This window comes from Salvelinus sp. IW2-2015, linkage group LG13 (assembly GCF_002910315.2).
Source record: "Salvelinus sp. IW2-2015 linkage group LG13, ASM291031v2, whole genome shotgun sequence".
NCBI classification, from domain to species: Eukaryota; Metazoa; Chordata; class Actinopteri; order Salmoniformes; family Salmonidae; genus Salvelinus; species Salvelinus sp. IW2-2015.
In genome coordinates, this window is record NC_036853.1 from 47,177,611 (window position 1) to 47,200,187 (window position 22,577).

The 22,577-nt window shown below is 42.4% G+C and overlaps 1 protein-coding gene across 2 annotated transcripts; it reads left to right on the forward strand.

Moving 5' to 3' along the window:
- The first annotated feature begins 408 nt into the window (after positions 1-408).
- Positions 409-22,577, forward strand: LOC111971744 (uncharacterized). 2 transcript variants are annotated; one of them, XM_023998579.3, is made up of 7 exons: positions 409-904; positions 1,278-1,408; positions 1,615-1,776; positions 3,992-4,144; positions 4,520-4,631; positions 9,028-9,152; positions 21,465-22,577. In XM_023998579.3, exons 1-7 carry the CDS (start codon positions 628-630, stop codon positions 22,407-22,409), a joined length of 1,905 nt encoding a protein of 634 aa, XP_023854347.3. In that variant the 5' UTR covers positions 409-627; the 3' UTR covers positions 22,410-22,577. The 2 variants fall into 2 exon arrangements, with proteins under 2 accessions (XP_023854347.3, XP_070302485.1); XM_070446384.1 differs by lacking the exon at positions 21,465-22,577 and having other exon boundaries at positions 9,028-10,335.

Genomic DNA, 22,577 nt, shown 5'->3' on the forward strand with positions numbered 1-22,577 from the left:
TCTGGTGCCATTCGGGCAATTTAAAGTATTGATTGGGGACTTTGTGGAGGAATGGAACTGTTTTTCAGGGTGATTTGTGATATTTTATTTGTGCTTCCCATGACTGTGTTTTGTATTTATATATATATAATTGTTTGTGTGAACAATACGTGTAGTTAGTTATATGATATTATACAGAGCACAATATTTCTTCCCTGTTAAAATAAAGGTTCAATAAAATAACGCTCTAGCTACTCTGTTTATTATATATCCTGATGCCTAGTCACCTTACCCCACGCACACTTATTAAGACCCCAAATAATTGTTTTATTTTAATGAACTTTTACGACATAGACAATTTTGACTTTGTGGCTGTGGTAACCCTGTGAAAGGCGGAAATACGTAAAACAACGTCTAGTCTGCCGGAAACTCACACGAAGAAGTAAACGGAAGTGAACAGTTATGAAAAAACATCGTTTTTATTGTTGTTATTTAGACGTGTATTAACACACATGAACTCAAAATATGACTCATTTAAATGCATCACATCACACCCCATGTCGTGTTTAATTCCCGTTGGAGACAGGACTTGGTTGAAAGCTGTTATCTAGGTAACGCTAGCTAGCTAGCTGCTAACGTTAGCATAAAATGGCTAACTGTATGGTTTTTCACACTCAAATAGCCTCCATCATGGAGGTGCTAGCGAATGCCGCCGTGGCAGAGATCTGTAAACTCGTAGACGACGACTATGCCGTGTTTCGTTTGGAAATAACTCAAAGCCAGAAAGAAAACAGGGCATTGCGGAGGAAACTACTAGAACTGAAGGTTGCACGGGAGCGCGCAGAGAGGACAATGCGAGAGCGCGTCCTCGCCAGTCGTCCCAGTAGTGTTAAGATCCTTGACCGATACAGAGGAATGGCAAGAGGTACATTTTGCAGAAGGCAGAGGCTGTGCGACCTGTCGCCGTTCATTTATAGTTCAGTGCCTGTCGCCCCGTTCCCCTCTGTATATGTGTTCAGATGTTATCCAGAATTGTCCGTTTTTGGGTCGTATACAATACATCCCCTGATTACTTAGCTATCTTGTGCAGAGACATCATATTATAACCAGATTTTTGATATACTTCATTTTCCATTATTTACTTAATGAAAACAATAAGATGCATGGAACATAATAAATAGTATATCAAGAAGTTATGAGAAGTGTTACCTTAAATCCTTACCAATTGTAGACAGGGTCAAATGTGTACAATATAACATTGAACCTAACCACCTCTTTTCCCCCAATCACACTCTCAGGTGAAGGACATCTCACTGGAGGCCACAGAAGCTTTCTGAAGCCAGCGGYACACAATACATGGAGAGATGACCAACCAATCACTGTTGATGAGGGGAGTGGAACCACATCCCAGAATTTTATGGTGATAGAGGTTAGTGTAATAGTGTTACATAAAAATTAGTTATCAAATGTGGCCTGTTTATGTCTGAAAATCTCCCCTCAGCTATTCACTTGCTTACATGTAACATCATCATTTATCCTCAGTTAAATAAAGGTAAAACATTTAAAAAAGATTTTTTTTTTTTAAATCTGCCATAAGGAAGCTTGTGAGACGATATTGTTATCTTCCTGTGTCAGTCTGCAGATGCAGAGGCTGCAGGTCCTGGGGTCAAGCAGGAGAGGTCTGTAGGAGAGGAGGACCCACGGAACATCAGAGACATTCAGTCTGGTGCGCCCTCTGCAGCCACGGAGGACCCCACCAACAAAGCGCAGCCCAGGACCCGACGCAGCATCACGGAGGTCAGTGGAACACAGAACGCCGTCCTCAAGTCAGAGACAAACACCAAGACTTTAACTGTAACACACAGGCTCTTACACCCAGGATCTGATCATAGATCAGACCCAGAGAGACTGGGGCTGAGTAAACTGGGCAGTCCTCTTGCTCCCGGCTCCGAATATTTACCAGTATTTCACCAGAGCCAGAGGACTGTTAATTCCCGTGGGGATGGTGATGGTGATGCGTTAGACACTGCCGGTGATGATCCGTCTTGTTCTTACAATACAGAGATGGACCCTGGCAACATGCCCTTGGGTTTAGAGACACAGATTGATCTGTCTAGAGGGGACTGGAACCGGCGCAGTAGTAGTGTATACTCTGAAGGGTGCCTAGATAAGAAAGAGGAGGTTATATTAGCAGATGAGGTGACAGTAAAAGTGGAGAGCGATGTTCCTCCCACATGGAATGCAGATAGTCTCCTTGGAGACGGACACTCACAGGGCAGAGATTTCTTAGATTACAGGGAAAGCTTGGAGACAAATCTAAATGTCGCCACGCACTCCCCTTTACACGTGTTCAAGGATCGCTACCCAGTGTCCACGTTGATGGCACCTTCCGATTCACACGGCTGTGTCCTTTTCGATCAGGTATTGAACTCAAACGACAGGGCTAGAGCCCAGGCTCAGGGAGGGGGAGCCACATCAGGCAATAGTAAAGAGAAACGGTTCCTCTGCATGTTCTGTAACAAAGGCTTCAGCAGCTCTCAGAAGGTGGAGAGGCACCAGAGGGTCCACACAGGAGAGAAACCATTCAGCTGTACCCAGTGTGAGAAGAGGTTCTCTCGCCAGGACACCCTGAAGAGGCACCAGAGGATCCACACAGGGGAGAAACCTTTCAGCTGTTCACAGTGTCACATGCGTTTCGCACAGGCTGGTCAACTGAAGATGCACTTGAAGGTCCACACGGGAGAAAGGCCGTTTGCCTGTACACACTGCGGGAAGAGGTTCTCAGAGAGGAGCTACCTCAGGATACACCAGCAGAAAAAACATTCCACTCTATAACATAGAAACATACCTATTCCACTCGATAGCTTCTGACGTTTATATCAAAGCCTGCATAAATAAAAAAACATTTAAAAAAACATCAGCAGAAAAGATCCACAGATGCATTTGGAATAACGAGTCACAGATTTCAGTGTTGAATATTCCTGGTTAGAATATTGCATCCATACATTGTGTGATATATAAGTATGAAAAGTATTTTACATAGTGTTTGTACTGTAATGTTTACAAATGCCTATTTCATTACTTCCATTCAACAATAAATATTGTTCCCAAGACACTTTTGTAATGAGAAAGTGAATATAGTTTTGGTTTAGACATGTGTATGTGTGGTTTTCATATGGGGTATATAACCCATGTTTATGTTTAATAAACACAAAATGGGACTTTTTATTCTGACTTTCATTGAGACTCCCTTTAATATACACTGAGTATACAAAACATTAAGAATACCTGCTCTTTCCATGACAGACTGACCAGGTGAAAGCTATGATCCGTTATTGACATCACTTGTTAAATCCACTTCAATCAGTGTAGATGAAGAGGTGGAGACAGGTTAAAGAAGGACTTTAAAGCCTTGAAACAATTCATAGCACACGTGACAAAGGAGATTATGAAAATGCATATAAAACGTTGGCCTACATTTAGGTGTACACGTCCATGTAATATAGCCTATGCAATATGATTATTTGACAATAGCAGTGTGTTTGTGTGCAGGGGGCGACTCATGTGAGATTCGAACCCTTTGCCACAATCTGCGACAATTACACGGACTAGGCACTTTACACAGAGAACAATTTGACCAGTCAATGAAATACACGTGACAGCCTTGTTGCTAAGGACGCTTCCATGAACACGTCCAACTGTCTACAACTTTTATTGTCTGCAGAAGTTGTGCCGGGATGTAATCGCTGCCACCTGGTGAGGTTATCAAAGGGCTAATGTGTGCCATGTTATCTGATGGGACCAGCTACAATTTAGCTTTCTGTCACATGCAAGTAAAACAAACATTTTAATTGGCTGCTGTGCATTTTTTACATGAGAACCTGTTTAACTTTAAATGCTTGCTTATGTTTGCAAGTGTGGACCCTCCATGTGGAGTGTGTTTATTATCTTGTGTGTGTATGTACCTGAGGGAGTGTATGTCTGTGTAATCTGTATCACCTCTCTCTTCCAGGAGGAGGAGGGTCCAGAGGTGCTGCTGGTGAAGGAGGAGGGGTGTGAGGAGGGTCTTGGGAACTCTGAGGGGACCATGGTCATGGAGGACAACCAGACTACACCTTCTCCTGAACCCACTGAGCAGCACAGAACCACACACAGCCTCACTGAGGTAAGCCCACTGTAAACTACTGTCTATATGGTATTAGGTTAGAGTAGGAGTGCTGATCTAGGATCAGTTTAGCCTTTTAGATCATAATGAATAAGGCTATGTAGATAGGTGGGGACCTGATTCTCGGTCAGCACTTCTACTCTGAGACTCTTTGTGGATAAGGGGGCCAGGTCTTTCTTGATTAATTGTGTTTTAATTGTGGGACCATGCCTTTGAATTATCAAACCATTAAAGAATGTCAAGTAATCAAATCAACTAACATGTTTGTATAGTACTCATAGCAGTCCCTCATTGCCCAATCAGAAGATGCTCCATAGCAGGGTGCTCATATCAGATTTCTTGATCCAACATCCTCTCACTCTGTATCTCTTACAGTCAGTAGACATGGAGGATGGGAAGCCTGATCTGCTGATAGTCAAAGAGGAGACAATAGAAGATGAACCAGAGAGCATTGACCTGCTGAGTGGACTAAAGATGGGGGAGCAAGGTAAGGGAGAAATACACTGAGTGTACCAAACATTAAGAACACCTTCCTAATATTGAGTTGCACCCTCCCCACTCAGAACAGCCTCAATTCGTCGGGGCATGGACTCTACAAGGTATCAAAAGCGTTCCATAGGGATGCTGGCCCATGTTGACTCCAATGCTTCCCACAGTTGTCAAGTTGGCTGGATGTCCTTTGGGTGGTGGACTAGTCTTGATACACACGGGAAACTGCTGAGTGTGAAATACCTAGCAGCATTGCAGTTCTTGACACAAATCGGTGTGCCTGGCTTAAGTGCCATCAGCCGGTGGCAAATAACTGTCGGTCTCACAGTAATTGACCGTTAATTAACAAACACATTTAGCATCTCCTGGCTACSACACATAGCCTACAAGCCACTGATGTTGACCTTTGGAACATCTACATTTTAAAAAGTCTAATAAATCCATTTAATATAGCCTACACATCACAATAAATTCATTATTTATTTTAGACAGCTCTAAAGAAGCATGATATGAAGAAAATGTAGTCTATTTCAGAAGAACAGAATAGCATACTCTGAGTTGTCCTGATCTGGCTATGCCAAATGGCTGTGGGCTACACTAGTTCATTTAGCAGACCAGGTTTTCTTAGAATTCCGTGGCATTATTTTACAGTATGAAGAATACAATTGAACAAAGCAGAATAAAGGATATTTTCTCCAAACGATTTGAGGGAGTGCGCACAAGCGGCTATTCTGGGTTGAGCGGTTAACAAAGAAATAGGTACTCCTATATGCTTAATTTAGAGTTATTAATGTCCCTTTAGTTGTTAGTTGCCCAAATGTTGGGCTATATGTTTTGATTTTTAATACATTGTACGGCTGCATGAGGAGACTCTAATGATGATTTGAAAAAAGTTGCTTGAAAGGCATGAGCCCTGCTTTGTTTTTTTGCGCACGCTGTACACGCTACATCAGTCACGCATTCACAATTTGACAAGCATTTGATAATGCCTAGAATTTTACGGCGGTATCCCCTTTGTGTGGCCGTAATGCACCATAAAAAAATCCATGCCTTTTGCAGCCAGTGGCAGTTGTGCCAGTGGCAGCACTTCTCCCGGAGTGCTGCTCGCTCCGTAACGTGATCGGGTCTTTCTCACAGGCTACAAGTGAAGACAGACACATCGGGGGACGCAACTGCGCGCATCCTTATCCATTTCCGAGGTGCATATTGAAGATACTGGAAGAACTGTCCACATTTACTTTTCGGCAGCCAACAAAATGAGTAGGCATAATGAACAGCAAAAGCCTATGTCAATCTACTATCCTCCGTAGTACAAAAGTCGACCTATTCTGTGCGAGAAATAAATATTCCAAACATAGTCTGGGACAGTTGTGGGATGCGATAGATCCCAAATTAATACAACCACTAGCATAAAAAAAAAACGTTTTTATGCCAATTGGCTGACGCAACAAATCATAACGTTTAGCTTAAAATGTTGATAAACTATTAGGCTATTTATTCACATTATAAGCACAAACAATGCGCTCATGGTAGTAGGCTATAAGCGCGAATGTTCCATTAGCGGAAAACACCATTATCAATAATGACCGCAAATGCAATTATGCATGTAATGCTTTTATTATTAAGGTGCATTTTTATGGGGGAAATTATCTTCCCCAAACTTGAAACTCACATCTGCTTATGTATGCCTGTTAGGCTCTACACCCCTTGTAAAGGGGCTTAATGTGCTTAATATTAAGAAGTTATTTGGACATTTTAGTTGTGATAAAAACCTTATTAAAACATATAGGCCCATGGCTAAGCTACATGAGGTGTGCGACTATGATTAGAAAAAGTTGTCCCAAAAAAAGGCATTGTTTCTGATGCTGGGCATCATTCACAAATTATAATATAAACTCAGCAAAGAAAGAAACGTCCTCTCACTGTCAACTGCGTTTATTTTCAGCAAACTTAACATGTGTACATATTTGTATGAACATAAGATTCAACAACTGAGACATAAACTGAACAAGTTCCACAGACATATGACTAACAGAAATGGAATAATGTGTCCCTGAACAAAGGGGGGGTCAAAATCAAAAGTAACAGTCAGTATCTGGTGTGGCCACCAGCTGCATTAAGTACTGCAGTGCATCTCCTCCTCATGGACTGCATCAGATTTGCCAGATCTTGCTGTGAGATGTTAACCCACTCTTCCACCAAGGCACCTGCAAGTTCCCGGACATTTCTGGGCGGAATGGTCCTAGCCCTCACCTCCGATCCAACAGGTCCCAGACGTGCTCAATGGGATTGTGATCCGAGCTCTTCGCTGGCCATGGCAGAACACTGACATTCCTGTCTTGCAGGAAATCACGCACAGAACGAGCAGTATGGCTGATGGCATTGTCATGCTGGAGGGTCATGTCAAGATGAGCCTGCAGGAAGGGTACCACATGAGGGAGGAGGATGTCTTCCCTGTAACGCACAGCGTTGAGATTGCCTGCAATGACAACAAGCTCAGTCCGATGATGCTGTGACACCCGCCCCAGACCATGACGGACCCTCCACCTCCAAATCGATCCCGCTCCAGAGTACAGGCCTCGGTGTAACGCTCATTCCTTCGACGATAAACGTGAATCGGACCATCACCCCTGGTGAGACAAAACTGCACTTTTTGCCAGTCCTTTCTGGTTCAGCGACGGTGGGTTTGTGCCCATAGGCAACGTTGCTGCCGTTGATGTCTGGTGAGGACCTGCCTTACAACAGGCCTACAAGCCCTTAGTCCAGTCTCTCTCAGCCTATTGTGGAGAGTCTGAGCACTGATGGAGGGATTGTGCGTTCCTGGTGTAACTCGGGCAGTTGTTGTTGCCATCCTGTACCTGTCCTGCAGGTGTGATGTTCAGATGTACCGATCCTGTGCAGGTGTTGTTACACACGTGGTCTGCCACTGCGAGGATGATCAGCTGTCCGTCCTGTCTCCCTGTAGCGCTGTCTTAGGCGTTTCACAGTACAGACATTGCAATTTATTGCCCTGGCCACATCTGCAGTCCTCATGTTTCCTTGCAGCATGCCTAAGACACGTTCACACACATGAGCAGGGACCCTGGGCATCTTTCTTTTGGTGTTTTCAGAGTCAGTAGAAAGGCCTCTTTAGTGTCCTAAGTTTTCATAACTGTGACCTTACTTGGCTACCGTCTGTAAGCTGTTAGTGTCTTGACGACTGTTCCACAGGTGCATGTTCATGAGTTGTTTATGGTTCATTGAACAAGCATGGGAAACAGTGTTTAAACCCTTTACAATGAAGATCTGTGAAGGTATTTGGATTTTTACGTATTATCTTTTAAAGACAGGGTCCTGAAAAAGGGATGTTTATTTTTTTTGCTGAGTTTATAATTCACAAGTGATAGGCTAATATTGTCACTCATCAGACTATTCTTGATTTAATCTTGTCTCTAAATAATATGTGTGAAATTTGTTTTGATTTAGAATCGACCATTATCATGCACCTGTATCGAAACAGGGGCAGCGGGAAAAAATACATGTCATCTATGCACTTAAATAGCGAATACAGGACGTTTTTCCCCATGGTTCATTTTCATCTCAGCCAGGTGAGCTATACTCCTGGTGTAAAGAGAAGAAATGTGCTTAATATTAGGGAAGTTGAGAAATAAATATAGTAGGCCTAGCCTATATGAAGCTGATGGGATCCTTATCTTTTTAGGAGGCCATCACTGTGTTTTCTCGCGCAATTGCATAGCCTATTGAAATGTTGCGCAACATGAGCTCATGGGCTCTCATGAAGTGTTTGATTAGATTTTTGATTACATTTGCAATGTAAGAGTGATTAGAGGGACAATAGAATGCTGAGTACCAAGCAGTTAGCAAGTTTGGTAGGCCGCTAATGACCAGCAGCAGCATCAGGGCTTGGAGAAGCCTAATTACCGTGACTCTACGGTCACATGGAATTTGACTGCCTTCATGACTCGTGACCGCCGGTGTGGTGGTAATACAGTCCCCGCAACAGCCCTATGCCGGCACCTACTACCAAACCCGTTCAAAGCCACTTAAATATTTTGTCTTGCCCATTCACAATCTAAATGGCACACATACATAAACAAGCCATGTCTCAATTGTCTCAAGTCTTAAAAATCATACTTTAACCTGTCTCCTCCCTTTCAGTCTGTCATCTCTGTGTCATGGAAAGAGCATGTTTTGTATACTGTGTACATATAGCCTACATACAGTAATAGATCTTCAATGGGAATAGTGATGCAACTGGCAATTTTTTCTTCATTCAAAAAATGAAATCATTACAACTTATGTTTACATACAAAAACACAAATTATAATGTATAAACCTGATCTGATAAGTGACATTTAAAAAAAATAAGTATATTTTCTAACCTCTTCTTGCAGGTGGTTGGCTAGAGGCTAACAGGGGAGACTGGGCGGCCATCTTGGATTCCCAGAACCAGACGGGGGCAAACAAGGGCCCAGGGGACATCACTGAGAAGGCCAGGACCAGAGGTGACATAGTGGAGGTCAGTGGATGGGACAGCGTCCTCAACTCTGGGCTGGGGAACAACACTGTTAACCACAACCAGAAACAGACAGTCGAACACAAAACAACCAAACTTAGTCTCCATGACAACAGACTGGCTGAGACCAGGGCAAGGTGTAGATTTGGTCTGCGGGGACGGGGAGGTGTCTGTATGCAGGGGGAGAGAACAACCGACACAGACTCAGCTAGCGATGCTCCGTCCTGCTCCTATAGTTGTGATTCAGAGACACTGAATGCACCTCTGGTTAACCACCTAACAGGTGCTGCCTTCAGCCTGCCTTCTATAGGATCTATCAACTGGAACATGGACCCTGCGACAACACAGGTACTCCCTGGCCTTCGTCCTCCTCACACTCACCTTATGCTAAACCAGACTTCAGACAATGCCAGTGCCCCAAAACTAAATGGCTATATAAGCCCGATGACAAATGACAGTAGTAGTAACGCTATCTGTAGATCCGGTGGAAAAGAGAAGCGCTTCCCGTGTTCTTTCTGTGGGAAAGCCTTCAGTTTCCCGAAACAGGTGGAGATCCACCAGAGGATGCACARGGGGGAGAAACCCTACAGCTGTACCCATTGTCACATGCGCTTCGCCCAGGCTGGTCACCTAAAGAGACACCAGAGGGTCCACACAGGGGAGAAACCCTACAGCTGCCCCCAGTGTGAGAAGAGGTTCTCTCACCAGCACCAGCTGAAGATGCACCTGAAGGTTCACACGGGAGAGAGGCCATTTGCCTGTACGCAATGTGGGAAGAGGTTCTCAGAGAGGAGCTACCTCAGGATACACAAGCAGAAAATGCATACGGCCCATGTATAGTGTGTAGTGTTGACATGTAATGCAGTACTAGTTAGTTTGTAATTCATTCTCTTGGTTTTGGATGTAGTAAGGAACTGAATGAAGTGAACCAGGAAAGAATGAGTATGATGAGGCAGAGTAAAGGATATGGTGATGGTTGGTGTGAAGGTGTCTGTAAAAATTCTTCACTGGTGTAAAGTAGTGAAAATGTGTGTAATGTTGAACCTTTTCCAAAGCATTCTCAAATTAATTTATCAAAGGGAGTGTACCAGATTTACAGAAAATGTAAAGTGTTACCATAGTGAGAAAAGTTATTATACTTGTCACGTATCGTTTTGTGCAATAAAAGTACTGTACTTCAAAGTTATGTTAGTGTATGACCATTTTGTTGAAATGAAATACAATATTGACTGTGCTGACCTACTTGGTTATTTTTGTATTATTTCAGGGACTGAGTTTCCTTTCTCAGTATAACCAAAACATTATACTTAATTTTTTAATCAACACATATGGACATTGTCTCCATATTGTTAGGTACTTGAAATCACAGTGTTAGAGATGGGCTAAACTTTATTTATTATTTTACCCACCTCCACCTTCCCACATTTAGAGGAACTAAACGATTTATTATAAACTGAGCAAAAAAGGAAATGTCCTCTCACTGTCAACTGCGTTTATTTTCAGCAAACTTAACATGTGTAAATATTTGTATGAACATAACAAGATTCAACAACTGAGACATAAACTGAACAAGTTCTACAGACATATGACTAACAGAAATTGAATAATGTGTCCCTGAACAAAGGGGGGGTCAAAATCAAAAGTAACAGTCAGTATCTAGTGTGGCCACCAGCTGCATTAAGTACTGCAGTGCATCTCCTCCTCATGGACTGCACCAGATTTGCCAGTTCTTGCTGAGATGTTACCCCACTCTTCCACCAAGTCACCTACAAGTTCCCGGACATTTCTGGGGGGGAATGGCTTTAGCCCTTACCCTCCTATCCAACAGGTCCCATACATGCTAATGGGATTGAGATCCGGGCTCTTCGCTGGCCATGGCAGAACACTGACATTCCTGTCTTGCAAGAAATCACGCACAGAACGAGCAGTATGGCTGGTGGCATTGTCATGCTGGAGGGTCATGTCAGGATGAGACTGCAGGAAGGTTACCACATGAGGGAGGAGGATGTCTTCCCTGTAACACATAGCGTTGAGATTGCCTGCAAATACAACAAGCTCATTACGATGAGGCTGTGACACACCGCCCCAGACCATGACGGACCCTCCACCTCCAAATCGATCCCGCCCTAGAGTACAGGCCTCGGTGTAACGCTCATTGCTTCGACGATAAACGTGAATCGGACCATCACCCCTGGTGAGACAAGACCGCGACTCGTCAGTGAAGAGCACTTTTTGCCAGTCCTGTCTGGTTCAGTGACGGTGGGTTGGTGCCCATAGGGGGACGTTGTTGCCGGTTATGTCTGGTGAGGACCTTCCTTACAACAGGCCTACAAGCTCTCAGTCCAGCCTCTCTCAGCCTATTGCGAACAGTCTGAGCACTGATGGAGGGATTGTGAGTTCCTGGTGTAACTCAGGCAATTGTTGTTGCCATCCTGTACCTGTCCCGCAGGTGTGATGTTAGGATGTACCGATCCTGTGCAGGTGTTGTTACACGTGGTCTGCCACTGCGAGGACGATCAGCTGTCCGTCCTGTCTCCCTGTAGCGCTGTCTTAGGTGTCACACAGTACGGACATTGCAATTTATTGCCCTGGCCACATCTGCAGTCCTCATGTCTCCTTGCAGCATGCTTAAGGCACGTTCACGCAGATGAGCAGGGACCCTGGGCATCTTTCTTTTGGTGTTTTTCAGAGTCAGTAGAAAGGCCTCTTTAGTGTCCTAAGTTTTCATAACTTTGACCTTAATTGCCTTTTGGCAGGTTTTCTTTCCTTGTATTTTTTTTGTAAGCTGTTAGTGTCTTAACGACCGTTCCACAGGTGTGTAACAGTATAACTTTAAACCGTCCCCTCGCCCCGACACGGGCGCGAACCAGGGACCCTCTGCACACATCAACAACTGACACCCACGAAGCGTCGTTACCCATCGCTCCACAAAAGCCGCGGCCCTTGCAGAGCAAGGGGAAACCCTACTTAAGTCTCAGAGCAAGTGACGTAACTGATTGAAATGCTAGTAGCGCGTACCCGCTAACTAGCTAGCCATTTCACATCCGTTACACTCACCCCCCTTTCAACCTCCTCCTTTTCCGCAGCAACCAGTGATCCGGGTCAACAGCATCAATGTAACAGTATAACTTTAAACCGTCCCCTCGCCCCGACACGGGCGCGAACCAGGGACCCTCTGCACACATCAACAACTGACACCCACGAAGCGTCGTTACCCATCGCTCCACAAAAGCCGCGGCCCTTGCAGAGCAAGGGGAAACCCTACTTAAGTCTCAGAGCAAGTGACGTAACTGATTGAAATGCTAGTAGCGCGTACCCGCTAACTAGCTAGCCATTTCACATCCGTTACAGGTGCATGTTCATTAATTGTTTATGGTTCATTGAACAAGCATGGGAAACAGTGTTTAAACCCTTTACAATGAAGATCTGTGAAGTTATTTGGATTTTTATGAATTATCTTTGAAAGACAGGATCCTGAAAAAGGGATGTTTCTTTTTTTGCTGAGTTTACAAATATAAGGAGACATCCTTATTCTTTTGGCAGGTTTTCTTTCCTTGTATTCTTTTCAATCGTAGGCATGTAATACCATTGACAGATGTTACAAATAGCCATCCCACAATAGGGAAGTGGGAGCTAAAGGTTCATGGTCCCCCAGACTACCCGCCAGACCACCCCACCCTCTTCAATCCACTACCTCAGTGTTGTGGACACACAAAAGCAAAGAAAGAATTATCTTAAACTAGAAAAGGACATAAACAGGAATCACATACAAACAACCACAAATACTACTCAACAAACAAAAATAATGAAACAAATAGAATTGTCATATGACTGGCAATCAGGAGCACCTTTCTTTTGTATATGAAATCTGGCCCATCCTTCTTGATGTGTTATTTGGTCCCACTTATCAGTCAAATCTGGAGACCTCACACTTTATTTTGCAATCTAGTGTATAATAGTGTTTCACAGTTAGGTTAAAAGAGTCCAAGACTAACATATTTATTTTCTGAGTTTTAAAAATGAAAACCTTCCCCAGCAGAATCAATAGATTGTATATCGTTTTGTATCTGTCCCTGCACTCAATATAACTGTTTGTGGAAAAATAACAAAATCGTGTAAAACAGGGAGTAACCACTCTTGTACTTTTGCCCAAAAGTTAACTATGGAGCAATACCAGAAAATACGTAACAACTCCAGCGCTTCCACACGACAAAAACGGTAGAAAGAGGATTCTTCGTTGCCCAATATGTGTAACATCTTGTTAGTAGCCAGAAATATTTACAATATCTTCAACTGAAACATTCAGTTTGTGGAGTCTGTTGTTCTATAAATGCTTTTCCCAGTAAGAGTTGCATTTGTGTGGGAAGGCAACTCATTTGTTGTTTTCCCAAATTAAAATGGTACTTGTCTTTATCTCTAGTTAACCATCTGTGAGATTTAATATGAGATCTACAAACAGTTTATATTTTATTTCCCTTAACTTTTTCTTCCATTCTGTTTGAATTGCTGCCAGTACCTGATAGTAAATATGTTCCCATACAATTGTGCACAGTGTAAAATTCCCATTACTATCAATTATATATTTTTTATTATAAGATCCTCTTTTTCAGAAACACATTCCCAATTTTTTTAATTTATCCGTGTATTTGAATTCAACCATATGATCTGTCTCTGAATMTTTCTGGGGATAATGGCTCTGAATTCTCCTGGGGACATTCCTGCTGTCAGCATGCAAGAAAGATTTTATTGATTATTTGAAGAATGGGTATACAGTGCCTTCAGAAAGTATTCATACCCCTTGACTTAATGCAAAGTGTTTTTTGAAATATTTGCACATTTATTGAAAATTAAATATCTAATTTACATAAGTAAATCAATACATGTTAGAATCACCTTTGGCAGCGATTACAGCTGTGAGTCTGTCTGGATAAGTCTTTAAGAGTTTTGCACACCTGGATTATACAAAATTTGCACATTATTATTAAAATAATTCTTCAAGCACTGTCAAGTTGGCTGTTGATCATAGATAGACAGCCATTTTCAAGTCTTGCCATAGATCTTCAAGCCGATTTAAGTCAAAACTGTAACTAGGCCACTCAGGAACATTACATGTCTTGGTAAGCAACTCCAGTGTGTATTTGGCCTTGTGTTTGAGATTATTGTCCTGCTGAAAGCTGAATTTATCTCCCAGTGTCTGTTGGAATGCAGACTGAAGCAGGTTTTCCTCTAGGATTTTGCCTGGCCTCTATTCTGTTTCTGTTTATCCTAAAAAACTCCTTAGTCCTTGCCGATGACAAGAATACTCATAACATGCTTGAAAATATGAAGATTGGTATTCAGTGATGTGTTGGACTTACCTGAAACATAACACTTTGTATTCAGTATATAAAGTTCATTTCTTTGCCACATTTTTTGCAGTTTTACTTTAGTGCCTTATTGCAAACAGGCTGCATGTTTTGGAATATATTTATTCTGCACAGGCTTCATTATTTTAAATCTGTCATTTATGTTAGTATTGTGGAGTAACTACAATGTTGTTGATCCATCCTCAGTCTTCTCCTACCACAGCCATTAAACTTTAACTGTTTTAAAGTCACCATTGGCCCCATGGTGAATTTTGGCCACGATTGGCCTCATGGAGCGGTTTCCTTCCTCTCCGGCAACTGAGTTAGGAAAGATGCCTGTGTCTTTGTAGTGACTGGGTGTATTGATACACCGTCCAAAGTTTAATTAATAACTTCACCATGTCCAAAGGGATATTCAATGTCTGCTTTTTTACATTTTTACTCATCTACCAATAGGTGCCCTTCTTTGCGAGGCATTGGAAAACCTCCCTGGTCTTTGTGGTTGAATCAGTGTTTGTTTGAATTTCACTGCTCAACTGAGGGACCTTACAGATAATTGTATTTGTGGGTTACAGGGATGAGGTAGTCATTATAAAATCGGTGTCATTCTAAACACACTTATTGCACACAGAGAGAACCCATGCAATGTATTATGTGACTTGTTAAGCACATTTTTACCCCTGAACTTATTTAGGCTTGCCATATCAAAGGGGTTGAATAGTTATTGACTAAAGACATTTCAGCTTTTTAATTAATTTGTAAACATTTCTAAAAACATAATTACACTTTGACATTACAGGGTAATGTATGTAGTCCAGTGACACAAAATTCAGGCTGTAACACAACAAAATGTAGAAAAAGTAAAGGGGTGTGAATACTTTCTGAAGGCACTGTAGATCAACTGAGAGGCAATGAAGGTGTTTGTCAAGGTTACTCTGCCATATAAAAGACAAAGCTTTACCTTTCCACAGCAATAGTATTTTGTCATTCTTGGCTAGTTTCAAATCTAAGTTCTCCTTTACAAGATCCTTCATTCTTTTGGAATGTGGATGCCAAGCATGTCCACTGGGCTATTGCTCCACTTCATTGGTACGCAAGACAATCCCGTAGGACAAAGAAGCCATATGTGGAGATCCTAGGCTGGTGTGGTTACACGTGGTCTGCAGTTGTGAGGCTGCTTGGACGTACTGCCAAATTCTCTAAAACGACGTTGGAGGCGGCTTATGGTAGAGAAATGAACATTAGATTCTCTGGCAACAGCTATGGTGGACATTCCTGATGACAGCATGCCAATTGCACACTCCTTCAAAACTTGATAAATCTGTGGTATTGTATTGTGTGACAAAACTGCACATTTTAGAGTGGCCTTTTATTGTCCCCAGCACAAGGTGCACCTGTGTAATGATCATGCTGTTTAATCAGCTTCTTGATATGCCATACCTGTCAGGTGGATGGATTATCTTGGTAAAGGAGAAATACTCACTAGAGAGAAATAAGTTTTTCTTGTGTATGGAACATCTCTGATCTTTTATTTCAGCTCATGAAACATGGGACCAACGCTTTACATGTTGCGTTTATATTTTTGTTTAGTATATATTGGAATTGTTCCTGATTGGGATGGCCAGCATCTCGATAGCCAATAAGAATAAATAAGGTGAAACTGGATCCCCTTGTCGAACCACTCTAAATAAATAAATACCCAATATTCACTACTTTACTCACCGGTTTCTGATATAAGACTTTAAACGATTGAAATTAAATTAAAATACTGAAGGCATCTATATAAATGAGATTCCATCTTGTCAAAAGCCTCCTCAAAATCTGCACCTGCCTTTTCTTCTATTTCACAATGTTCAATAGTTTCCAGAAAAATACTGTCACCTATGTAGCGATCCTAAATAAAGCCAGATTTCTCACTTTCAGTAATTTTGCTTATTACGTTCGTCATTCTAAGTGCTAAACATTTTGATAGAATATGGGTGTCACAGCATAAAGTGAGGGGTCTTCAGTTTTTGAGATGCACAGGGCTTATATAATGGCCATTTGCCTCCTGCTTCAATAGTAATGTAATCAGTCCCTCTCTTTGGGTTGTTGATCATTCCCCCTGTTCAAATTAAACATTTAAGCAGGTGAACAAAGGTTCTTTGTTTTCTGTAAAAAAAAATACCCTCTACACCTCAATTGGTATACCGTCAAAGCCAGGAGATTTACCAGTTTGGAATTAGTTCATTGCCATTAGTAGTTCATCGTCAGCGATCAACCCCTCACAGGATGCTTTTTGTATTTCTGTTAAGCTGCAATATGTAACTTTTTGGGTGACCCGACCAAATTCACATAGAAAGCCAAGGTGTAACTTTTTCATCTTGGTATAGCTTGCGGTAATATTGAGCTTGTCAACAACAATATAAGCACCAAGCCTAGTCTATTTCTTTAAAGCTGCAATATGTAACATTTTGGGCGACCCAACCAAATTCACGTAGAAATGTGCGTTATAGATCTGTCATTCTCATTGAAAGCAAGTCTCAGAAGTGGTAGATCTGTGAATTTCTATGCTTCCCGTTCTTAAGTTTTGTTTTTGCGTCTTTTACTTTCTATTTTGTGCACCAGCTTCAAACAGCTGAAAATATAATATTTTTTGGTTATTGAAAAGATATTTCACATTTAGATGGTATAATGATTCTCTGCACTGATTTCTTGTTTTGTCACAAACTGAAATTATGCAAACTATTAGAATTTTAGCAACCATTGCATCAACCAGTGTGCATCATTGACCATATTTAAGCATCGGGTAGAGTATTTTCCGCATGTTATTTCTTTCTTGAGGAAACTGGTCATTAAGCCCAAAGTTCCTACTTTGTAATTGTCTACCCTTGGATTTAACCAGTACTTTTTCTTTGTAGGCCTAATGACCGAATTTGGCCATGATGGGGCGATTTTTGATACCTCATCTGCTAGGATATGTAGTTTTGTTTGTATTTTCCTAAGAATTTCCACCATTATTCTCAGAAATACCTGTGAAAACCAGGTTCTCTCTTATCGAATGGGACTGTAAGTCTAATGAATCCACCTAGAGTCCACCGGTGCGTCAATATAAGTAACATAATTTTAAAAATCCAATCAAAATCTTTCCGTTTAAGCTAGATATCTGATTTGTGGCATGGGCTGCGTCTTAATCCATCGCGTCCGCATCTGCAGTGGAAGGTGGCCAAGCTCCATCGGTGTTTGTCAGACATCCCGAAAAACGGTCTTCTCACGAAAATGGCTGTGGCGCGTCTGAGCGGTTTGGCTTACAAACTAACATGGAAAGATGAGACGAACATGATGGTGTTCTCATGATGGTGTTCTCCGTTTTGCTCAACGACCCCCACAAGTGTCACGGGACTCATGTGAATGTAACCAGTACTGTTTTTTTTTTAATGAATGGAAGTATGGAGGTAGTTTTGTACCTACCCCAAAAAAGGGGTTAAATATGTGTAAAAGATTTCCTGAGATTTCTTTTATCTCCTAGATATAGGACAGACACTCCAAAACATTATTCCTTGTGATTTATTTTTTAACTGTCTTTTTTCCATTTATGAATGTATTATTCAATGCGTTTTTATTGGATTTGGTACTAAAGGCCAAAGTCAATATTTGATCAAATATATAAGAGTACCAGTCAAAAGTTTGGAGACACCTACAGTTGAAGTCGGCAGTTTACATACACTTAGGTTGGAGTCATTAAAATTTGTTTTTCAACCACTCCACAAATTTCTTGTGAACAAACTATAGTTTTGGCAAGTCGGTTAGGACATCTACTTTGTGCATGACACAAGTAATTTTCCCAGCAATTGTTTACAGACAGATTATATCACTTATAATTCACTGTATCACAATTCCAGTGGGTCAGAAGTTTACATACACTAAGTTGACTGTGCCTTTAAACAGCTTGGAAAATTCCAAAAAATGATGTCATGGCTTTAGAAGCTTCTGATAGGCCAATTGACATCATTTGAATCAATTGGAGGTTTACCTGTGGATATATTTCAAGGCCTACCTTCAAACTCAGTGCCTCTTTGCTTGACATCATGGGAAAATCAAAAGAAATCAGCCAAGACCTTGTAGGCCTCCACAAGTCTGGTTCGTCCTTGGGAGCAATTTCCAAACGCCTGAAAGTACCACGTTCATCTGTACAAACAATAGTACACAAGTATAAACTCCATGGGACCATGCAGCCGTCATACCGCTCAGGAAGGAGACGCGTTCTGTCTCCTAGAGATGAACGTACTTTGGTGCAAAAAGTGCAAATCAATCCCAGAACAACAGCAAAGGACCTTGTGAAGATGCTGGAGGAAACAGGTACAAAAGTATCTATAGCTACAGTAAAACGAATCCTATATTGATATAACCTGAAAGGCCGCTGAACAAGGAAGAAGCCACTGCTCCAAAACCGCCATAAAAAAGCCAGACTACGGTTTGCAACTGCACAAAGATCGTACTTTTTGAAGAAATGTCCTCTGGTCTGATGAAACAAATATAGAACTGTTTGGCCATAATGACCATCGTTATGTTTGGAGGAAAAAGGGGGATGCTTGCAAGCCGAAGAACACCATCCCAACCGTGAAGCACGGGGGTGACAGCATCATGTTGTGGGGGTGCTTTGCTGCAGGAGGGACTGGTGCACTTCACAAAATAGATGGCATCATGAGGGAGGAAAATTATGTGGATATATTGAAACAGTATCTCAAGACATCAGTCAGGAAGTTAAAGCTTGGTCGTAAATGGGTCTTCCAAATGGACAAAGACCCCAAGCATACTTCCAAAGTTGTTGCAAAATGGCTTAAGGATAACAAAGTCAAGGTATTGGAGTGGCCATCACAAATCCCTGAACTCAATCCTATAGAAAATTTGTGTGCGAGCAAGGAGGCCTACAAACCTGACTCAGTTACACCAGCTCTGTKAGGTGGAATGGGCCAAAATTCTAAACTTATTTTGAATTAGTTGGTGAACGGATGATCTCTGCATGTGTGGTTCCCACCGTGAAGCATGGAGGTGGTGGTGTGATGGTGCTTTGCTGGTGACACTGTCTGTGATTTATTTAGAATTCAATCAGACTTAACCAGCAAGGCTGTCACAGCATTCTGCATTATACACAATCCCATCTCGTTGCGCTTAGTGGGACTATCATTTGTTTTTCAACAGGACTTCCAGGCTGTGTAAGGGCTATTTGACCAAGAAGGAGAGTGATGAGTGCGGCATCAGATGACCTAGCCTACACAATCACCTGACCTCAACCCAATTGAGATGGTTTGGGATGAGTTGGACCGCAGAGTGAAGGAAAAGCAGCCAACAAGTGCTCAGCATATGTGGTAACTCCTTCAAGACTGTTGGAAAAGCATTCCAGGTGAAGCTGGTAGAGAGAATGCCAAGAGTGTGCAAGCTGTCATCTAGGCAAAGGGGGGCTACTTTGAAGAATCTAAAATATATTTTGATTTGTTTAACACTTTTTTGGTTACTACATGATTCCGTATGTGTTATTTCATAGTTTTGATGTCTTCACTATTATTCTACAATGTAGAAAATAGCAAAAATAAATAAAAACCCTTGAATGAGTAGGTGTCCAAATTTTGATTGGTATTGTATATATTGTTTTAGACCTACGAATTCAAAATCAAATAGCTTACTAATCCATGGTATGACCATCTTAGAACAATAATAACCKCCCAGTCTTAGACTTAGAGAAATAATGTTTATTTGAGCATGTTATTGTCACTTGATAATGAATTAACAATAGTTGTGAGTGTTTTGACATTACCTTTGAGCTGTAGGTTGACTTTGATCAGGTATTTTATTTGGAGCTTGTCAGGACCCGGTGCGAGAAACAGTCACTAATAATCGTCAGAACCCAGAAGATGAGGCAGACACAGCAGTACTAGAGATGGTGGTTTAATTAAAMAACAAAATCTTCAGGCAAAGAAACTAAATCCACAATGTCCAAAAATAAAGCCAAGAGGCACAAAATGGAAATCCTCCAAAATACAAAAGAAACTCCACAAAGTGGTAAAAAACAGCAGGGAAAAACAAACCTCAAAAGACTACTCAAATAATACACAAGAACTAAACCAGAGAACCTCTGGAAAATCCAACAAGAGAAATATCTYTATAAAACAAGGCWTGGGCTGGGGCTGGGTGCTAACTTACAAACACTGAGCAAGGAACTGAGGAACACACAGGGTTTAAATACTAACAAGGGAATGACCTACAGGTGCAAACAATAATTAGAGCAAGAAAAACAAAAGGTTCAAAAAAGGTGCAATGGGGACATCTAGTGACCAAAACCCGAACAGTCTTGGCCAAAACCTGACAGAGCTGGCTTAATTCAATACTGGCCGGTAGGTCAGACTTTTACTGTTTTTTCTCCCCAATTTTGTGATATCCAATTGGTCGTTAGTCTTGTCCCATCGCTGCAACTCCCCTACGGACTCGGGAGAGGCGAAGGTCGAGAGCCATGCGTCCTCCGAAACATGACCCTGCCAAGCCGCACTGCTTCTTGACACACTGCTCGCTTAACCCGGAAGCCAGCTGCACCAATGTGTTGGGAGTAAACACTGTCCATTCGTGCACAACTAATAGCATTGATCATTTATTTTTGAAGGACTGTAGTACATTGGTTTCAACCAGAGTTGTTTCCAAATCGGCAGTGTCTGTAGAATAGATCCTGCATCTTTTCGCTCCTTGGGGAGCTTGTTCCATTGACTGTGGTTAATGTTTTATCATAGAAAGAGAAATGGGTGTGCTCAGTTCAAATGTTTGTAGTTACAAAAGTTCTCCGGGTGCCGCTGATGAAAGCCTCCGGCGAAAAGCGTCCATTTGTTCTGGCCTCCGTTGCTAAACATGATATTTTATAATATCATGTCATGTTTCTGTGTGTACAGCAAATTGTTTCTAATATAAACCTTTATATTCTCTTCTGTACAATTTGTGTTCACAGTCTGCAGTCCATGAAGACCTACTGATATCAGGTGTTGCTGGCGGAAGAGACTGGACCTCTGAGGCGGCTGGTCACAAACCTTGGCCTCGAATCAGGACAGTCGATCAAGAGCCGTCACTCTTCCTTCCCGAGTCGGAACCAGGACCCAACCGTGAGGGACAGAGACTCCACCAACACCACTATACAGAACACAGCCAGTGGACAGGGGGACTGAACAACCTCAGTCCTGGTGGTCATCAGAGAGACAGAGGCTCCAGTCAGGGATCTAGTCTGCAGCCCAGACCCTTCTCTTCACATTCTCAGTACAGGGATGTAGCAGTGCCTGGGGCTGATAGAGATAGACCATCCTGTTCCTATGATACAAACACCACAGTATCCATGATGAACAGAGCAGGTCACCCTGGGCTTCAGCCTTCAAAGAGGGTGGTGGGCGACCCTCCCGGTGGTAGTCTTTCAGGAAGTCTGTCTTCTTCAGGGTCTCGTCTAATGCCTAGTGACTGGGTTCATAGAAAGCCTGGACCTGGGTCTAGCCTTCCTCAGTTACCTCATGGTTACCCCACCAACACAGACAGGGTCAGGATGGGCGTTCCCCATGAGATGTACCTTGCTTATAACACAGCACACAATCCCAACAACAACCAAACAATGGCCAGAGGTCAAGGAGGGAGCTCAAAGACTAACCACCTGAGGGCGGTGGCTCCTGCTTCTACCTCCTCTGGTGTCATCGGGTCACAACGTGGGAGGCTGAGCATTAGGACGGACGCAGACAAGCCATACGCCTGCCCCACGTGTGGGAAGCGCTTTACTGAGGCAAACTATGTGAAGAAGCACCAGACCGTTCACACCAAGGAGAGGCCCTTCAAGTGCAAACTATGTCACAAGAGCTTCTCCTTCCTGACTAACCTTACCAGACATAGGAGTGTCCACAAAGGGGAGAAATCATAGCAGTGTGGCTTGAGTTTTCAGCGGCAGGGATATTGGGAACCATTCTTTAGCTGCCAAACACTACAAAAGTATGTGGACACCTGCCTCGTCTACACATACACAGCAAGACATTCCACTCTGTTCTGGGCCAGCTTCAGTTTTTCTATGTCCTTTGCAGCACCTGACTGG